At 45.4% G+C, this 6,853-nt stretch overlaps 1 protein-coding gene across 1 annotated transcript; it reads right to left on the reverse strand.

Annotated features, from left to right (window-relative positions):
- Positions 1-9: 9 nt before the first annotated feature.
- On the reverse strand, positions 10-4,926 carry LOC122634381 (heart- and neural crest derivatives-expressed protein 1-like). Its single transcript, XM_043823270.1, has 3 exons — positions 4,351-4,926; positions 3,435-4,240; positions 10-2,361 (listed from the first exon to the last, which is right to left on the reverse strand). The coding sequence occupies exons 1-3, from the start codon at positions 4,430-4,432 to the stop codon at positions 2,227-2,229; spliced, it is 1,023 nt and encodes a 340-aa protein (XP_043679205.1). The 5' UTR covers positions 4,433-4,926; the 3' UTR covers positions 10-2,226.
- Positions 4,927-6,853: the final 1,927 nt, after the last annotated feature.

A 6,853-nucleotide genomic window follows, 5' to 3' on the forward strand; every position in this document is an offset into this window, starting at 1 on the left:
GTCGTCGTCGTCGTCGTCGTTCTTGTTGTTGTTGTTGTCGGTATCGTCGTCGTCGTTTTTTTTCTCTTTACAGACCGAAAAGATCGCTCGACGAGAACGTATTCTCATATAGTATCAATTATGTCATTCCCATTAAGCCTATTCGATTGCGAGTCGATTAATTAAAAGATAGAAAATCAGTCTGCAAGATCGTATCGTTCCGGATGCTAAGGGTTCAAACAATAGAGAGAGAGAATGAACTGGTAGTAGGGTATAGAGAGATACGATCTTAACGACGATTGAAAATTCCAATAACTATTCGGGTACTAAAGTATCGTTCGATCGTAAGGTATAAAAAGATTTTCAAAGAGCGTAACTTAATCTTTCCACGAGCTCGATCAGCCTTCACCGACCCTTTCGTTTTCACGGATTCACGGAGGAGGCGCTTTGCTTATCTCAGGCAGCATCACTTCGGGATGCTACCGAGAATAACCAAGTTCTTTAGGTAACGCAGGAGTGTTTACACCGCAACGTCCGACTACGGGAGGTGTTCTGGGCTTCGTCAAAGCACAAGTTTACAAAGATTCACCTTCTCTCCTGCGTTTAACACCTTCCATTGGCTTCCTTAGCATATATCTCTTTGCTGCTCTTTCCTTCCCCGCGATTAAAAAACGCTCACGAGCGATCTAGGTGACGTTAAATGAAACGTATCGAGGCTATGTCGATAGCAAGTATCATTTTCAAATCCGTGTAACGCGTCGATGAAAGAAGATCGGAATAAATATACGATGATGATACGGTGCCGTGATAAGTTCTTTTTACCGATTGCAATAAATAAATAACAAACGACAAACTACGCTTTGACTTTGGCCGTCGACGTATCTACAAAGCGAACTCCTCGTAATCTTCGACACAATGTCCGTCGATTCCGTGCCAACGAACGAGCTCGATTCGATGCCCGCAAATATTTAGTCTCCAGCTAGCGAGTCGTCGAGAGAGATCGTTATGCGATACTTTTTAATCGAGTATAACTCATAACGATGACACTTTGACTTGCTCTTAACGCGTTACGGACGATCGACGCGAGATATCTCGGGTTCGTAAAGATTATGACTCATTTTGTAAATACGTATGTACTTGGATCGCGTACGTAGAGAATATGAAAATGATCCCGCAAAGGGACACTCGGGCGTCGAGTTTGTCCAATTTTCTCAAAGTTATCGAGATCGAAGGTCGTTGCGTTATTGCGTGTCGACGGAGGAACATGTTTCTCGTTTTCTTTTTTTTTTTTTTTTACGAGAGGAGCAGGGACCTATCGGAGCGACGAAGAGACAGAGCCAAAGTAGTGGCGCCAGGATATCGAGGAAACCCGAGACCCGACTGTCTTGGACAATGATTTCTCAGCGTGCAGCACGCTCGTGGAAGGCACGTTTGCGTCGTAAAAATTTTTGGAAGAAACTGCAACTCGACTTCCTGCATTTGCGGACACGTGTGGCTCAAAAGTTAGCGAAGGCGTCGCGCGTGCACCCTTTTGAAAAACGAAATCGAAGTGGCGAGCGATGGAAGAAATTGCGATAGAAATTTTCGTGACACGACGTTTTTATTATTGCCGATTGATATCTTTTACAGACTTTTATTTGTAAGACTTAAAAGCTATCACCGAATATCATTCCGAATCAACTTTTTTTTTCGTTCTTACGTTTAGGTATAGAAAAGTATGCGAAGGAACTGATATGTTTTACGATAATGTCGACGAGATTTCTGACGGTCCGAATAAATAGGGATTGAAACATCGTCTTTGGTACAGGGCTTGGTTACGTTCTTTAAGAAAATTCTCATGGAGTGAAATTACAGCCATGATAGCCTTTAAGGATCAACGGTGCTTTATACAAAACTTTACGAACGAATCAAAGAGCGAGGATTCTTAAGAATAGAAAGGATTCTCAAAGAGATCAAGTATTTATCTAAACTCGCTTAAAAGAGTCGTTCGAAACGTCAGGAGGACGCAAACGTATTGTCCTCTCTCTCTCTCTCTCTCTCTCTCTCTCCATTTCTTGCAACGATACTTAATCGACGAGCAGCTAAAAGCAACGAGCATTCTCTATTTACACATAAATTTAAACGCGAAATATGTACAACGCGCGAGAGATCTCTTTCGTTTTTACAATAATCGTTTATAAATAAATTTTTAATCCGTCCTAAGTCGAACGTTAAATAATGAGTTTTTCGATCGGGACGGTCTTTGATTTATTGCATTTGATTCGTCGGCGATTCTTGCTTCAATTCCAGGGCCCACATGTGCTGCGGCCATCCCGTTCGGCCTTTGCTCTTGGACGATTCTTCGTGCGCTACGTTCGAAATAGATTGCAAACACGTCTCGCTCTGAAAGTACAAGAAACGAAAAGAACAAAAAATGACAGTGTTCTCGAATTCGAACGACAGTTGCGTTAGCTGACCGGCGTATACGCTTTGCTTGCGTAAGGAATTTCAATGAAAAAGGAAGCAACTTTCGATGGAATCGATGATGCGGTCACGAATAACGGTAGGATTCGATTCGAAGGGAAGGCTCTTCGTGGGTGGTACAGCCGGATGGAAAACTGGATAAACCGCAAAGCGTAGGGACGAAAGAAAAATATTTCCACGCGCCGGTATTAAGTTAATGAAGCCAATTGGACGATCCGAGGCGACGGTCACGTTCGAACGTGGATGCGTTCGAGAGAAACAAAAAAATGTTTGGGATTGAAAGAATTCGTCGATAAAAACGACGAGTTTTCTTCATCTTTCGTTGAAACGTTCGACTCGGCTCCGTATAATTTCGAGCGAATCCCGATTCTCTTTTTTTTTCTACGATTAACGCGAAGAGAAAAACCTTGTGGATCCGCGAGTCGACCGTACATTAGCCACTTGAATTTGATGCAACGAACATTTTTTTCTTTCCTCTCCCCCCCCCCCTGTCTCTCTCTCTCTCTCCCTCTCTCTCTTTCTCTCTTTCGACGCGTCTCGGAGGCACGTCGATGGATTTAAGGCCGAGTATCGTAGGGGGGAATCTCTCCCCGATTAAAGAGGCCAATGTTTAGTTTGGAGTAACGCTTACCGAAAGCTTTTATGAGAGAGATTTAAGAAGAAAGGTCCTCGGCCGCTCGAGAGTACGTACGCAACTCTCGCTCCATCGGATCAGAAAAGGTTAAAAAATAGTGAAGGAGCACGCGAACGAATTCAGCGGAATACGGTAACTCTCGTCCTCGTCCTATCATCGTGCCCGGAAGATTTAGTGACAAGTCGGGAGAAGGCAACAAATTAGTCGAGACAAGCAAGTCGAACGTTTACGAGCAGTATAAATCTCATTTCGAGTTAGCTGGTTAGAGCGTTAACTTGCTCTAAGAGGATCGTTCTCGCTGGACGAACGGTCTAAATTCATCGGAGTGGAAGAATCTATGTTTCAAATTCCAACTCACCTGACTCGATTGAGCGTTCTTGTTTCTCCTACCGTTGGACAGTATCTCGGCGCGAAAAGTTTGAGGCTCCTCGCTTTCGTCGCTTTCCAACACGGCCATCAAATATCCGATGTACGAGGCAGCGAGCCTCAACGTTTTTATCTTCGAGAGCTTCGTGTCCGCCGGTACATTCGGAATGCAATCCCTTAGATCCGCGAAAGCGTTGTTAATGCTCTGAGTACGTCTTCTCTCTTTTTTGTTAGCCGTATTTCGACGTTTAGGCCTGACCATCGGGTTGCCTTCCCTGACAGCTTGATGTTGAAGATGTTGCTGAAGAGATCCGACGCCGACGCCGACGCCGACGCCGACGCCGACGCCATTTAACGAAACTGCTGACCCACCGGCACCTCCGATACCGGCCATCGTAAATTCGTCCCCTCTACGTTGATTGTGCTGCTGTTGCTGCTGTTGCTGCTGCTGCTGTTGCTGCTGCTGCTGCTGCTGCTGCTGCTGCTGCTGCACTTGTTGCGGCTGATGATGCGTTTCTTGATGATGAGGATGCTGCGGATGATGGTGATGGTGATGATGGTGGTGGTGATGATGCTGTTGTTGAGGGTACAATAAAGCCGAGTAATGTTGTGCACCGTTCGCGCTTGGATGCACGTATTGCTGAAGAGCCGAGTAATTTGAATCCTGAACGCCGATCTCTTCTATCAGAGGTGGCGTAGATGCCGTCGGGCTTCCTGCGCCCGAACTACCACCGGAGATACCGGAATCCGCCCCCCAATACGTCGATTGGTTGTCCGAGTCTGGACCACCGAGTGGACCTGGAGGAGGATCAAACGATTACGTTCATGGATTGAAACATTTTCCTTAGGTAAATGAGACGAAAACGAAAACTCCTGATAATGATATCATCGTGAAAAGTCAAACGTACCGTAAGGAAGCTGTGTGACATAATTGCACGGCTGATGCCACTGTGGATAATAGTCCGATTGAGCGTCGAATCCACCGAGCATTTTCGCGATCGCGATCGCGTGATCTTGCACGATCTTTCGGCGACGACACACACAAGGATGAACAAAAGTGTAATTTCACAAGATGACAAAGAATCTATCACAGTTTCGCGAATTAGGTTCCAACGCGCAATATACGAAGAGGTCTGGTTGGCGTGCGGAATATCAGTGAATACGGAATATCATTCTCTCGCGAATGGTTGCTTCATCGAATCGATGATGCGCTTTCGGATGCAGTCGCGGGGTCACTGAGAAGGATGATCACCGAGTACTCTGCCAACCGACATGGAAGCTAAAGCTCTCAAGGTCGTCTGGCGAACGAGATCATGGGTGGGATCGCAAGGGCGGAGCTCGGTTTCGTCTACGCCTCCGGAGGGTCTCTCTCCCTGTCGAGATGCTGCCTGCCAAGCTGTAGCCTCTCGTGCTTCCGATTCAATTAGCAAATTGAACGGGCGATACGTCCGTGCCCTCCACCCTGCGCGCGCGCCTCTTTTCGTCTTCGACGACGACGGCGGCGGCGGCGGCGACCTAGGCGAGATAGGATTTTAGGATTTACGAACGATCGAGACGAAGGATCATTTCGAATCGATCTAATTTCTTCCGCGCTTATTCATGACCAAATTAAACGTCATATCCGTTGGCGGGTGGTTGACCTTTGAAGAAAAAAAGCAAGGAGAAACAAAAGTTTCGTCAGGAGACCGGTTAGCTATCACCGAGACCGGTAGCAAGAGTCCCGGAGGGACCGTTTCGTTGGGGCGAACAACCTGCTCGCATAAATAAGACCAACTTCCGCCCTTCGTTTTTTAGAAGAAAAACAAAAAACAAAAAACGAGAAACAAAACAAAAAGAAGAAGAATTTGTCCTCGGATCATCCCTTAACGATCATCGAAATTACGCCGTGTCGTCGTTTCGTAACTGTTCTTCGTAAAACCGATCAAGTGCTTTGTTATTAACGTTCGGATCGCAGCAAAGTCGAAAAAAAAAAAAAAGAGAAAAAGGAAAAGTAATGGATGAGTCCTGGCCGATAGGCAAAGGCATCTGGCTTTTTATTTTCGAAAGATAACAGATAGCACTCGTGGATGCATTTAGAACGATCGTGATCGTTCTCGTTACGGCGCTACGATTAAAAGGAAACAAAAAATTGAATTTCTTGTCTAGAGACGAGATTTTTTTTCTCTTTTTTGCTGGTCTTTTCTTTTTCTTATTATCATCGTAGCGGACCCACAAACTTCCGGAACACCTCAGACGAGCACAACTTAGACTTATCCTTTTTTTAGACACTTACTTAGCCATACTAAGATAGGAGGAGAAAGTGATTGGTCGAGTGGTCGACCGACCGTGGCAGGGAGCTGCTTCTTGACAGAGCACGAGATTCCGTCAAAGGGAAATGCCGCAAAGATTGCAGGAGCACTTATATGACGATTAATTTTCGTCTCTTTGATGCTCCGCTGCCACGCTTACCTTCGACCAAAATCATAAAACATAACTCGTAACTTGGCCTGAACATATGACGTTTTGATCAAGATCACAGGAAAAGCCTCGAGTATAAGTGAGAAAATAAATCGTCCAAGTAGGCGCCTACTTTCCATCATTCATTAAATTAAGTAATAAAGCAATAATCGTGATAGTTTGGATAAGAGGGACAAAGGAGGGGCCGACAATGAGTGGCACAATCGAATCAGCTCTTTCGCAGCAATCGGAACGGCGGTCCCCTTGAAAGAGCGAGAGAGCGAAAGAGAGAGAGATTCGGTCTCTGCTTTTCCGGGGGTGTAAAAGGGGCTGGTGCTCTTACTCTCGCTTCTCGAGAGGCAGCTAGTTGTGGTTCAGGGGTGCGTAGTAGCTTTTGCGTTACCGCGACGCAATCCAGAACACCTCTAATCGCCTCTAATCGCTTCTAATCGCTCCCACCGTACGCGTCAGCTCTGGAAAACCGCAGAAACCATTCCAGTATGATTTACTACGTTCTTTTTTCCATTCCTACATTCCCTGCGAGAACCGAAAACGAAATTTTCCTTTCGCACGTCACTATGTAATTAATTAACAACCATCGAAACAACTCATTGATTCGTATAAATATTGTTGCATTTATTAGGATCGACTCGACTTGACTCTGATAATTAAGAGGATCAATGAATATTTTAACGTACTGATAATTAGGTCACTCGTTTGCTATGACGTTGGAGAATATTTAGGGAAAAATATGTTTATCAAAGGAATACACAAAGCACGCGTGCCGGTCTCGTGGCTCGTCGTTTCCGGAAGTCCTACGATACGTCGACACCTTGACTAATTATTATTCTCGCCGTTAAGTAGGCCATTTTTTCCTTCTTCTCGAATAGCAGCACCGATGGACGCAAACAGGAGGTTCGACTATGCTCTCTCTCTCTCTCTCTCTCTCTCTCTCTCTCTCTCTCTCTCTCTCTC

This window comes from Vespula pensylvanica, chromosome 14 (assembly GCF_014466175.1).
Source record: "Vespula pensylvanica isolate Volc-1 chromosome 14, ASM1446617v1, whole genome shotgun sequence".
Classification (NCBI taxonomy): domain Eukaryota; kingdom Metazoa; phylum Arthropoda; class Insecta; order Hymenoptera; family Vespidae; genus Vespula; species Vespula pensylvanica.

What these genes read in the sequence shown, in the direction of transcription:
- LOC122634381 (XM_043823270.1), bottom strand. Translation starts at nt 4,432, where the DNA reads ATGCTCGGTGGATTCGACGCTCAATCGGACTATTATCCACAGTGGCAT. An exon ending in TGTCACACAGCTTCCTTACG is followed by an intron (nt 4,241 to 4,350) that starts GTACGTTTGACT and finishes ATCCTCCTCCAG; the next exon opens with GTCCACTCGGTGGTCCAGAC. An exon ending in AGAACGCTCAATCGAGTCAG is followed by an intron (nt 2,362 to 3,434) that starts GTGAGTTGGAAT and finishes TTGTACTTTCAG; the next exon opens with AGCGAGACGTGTTTGCAATC.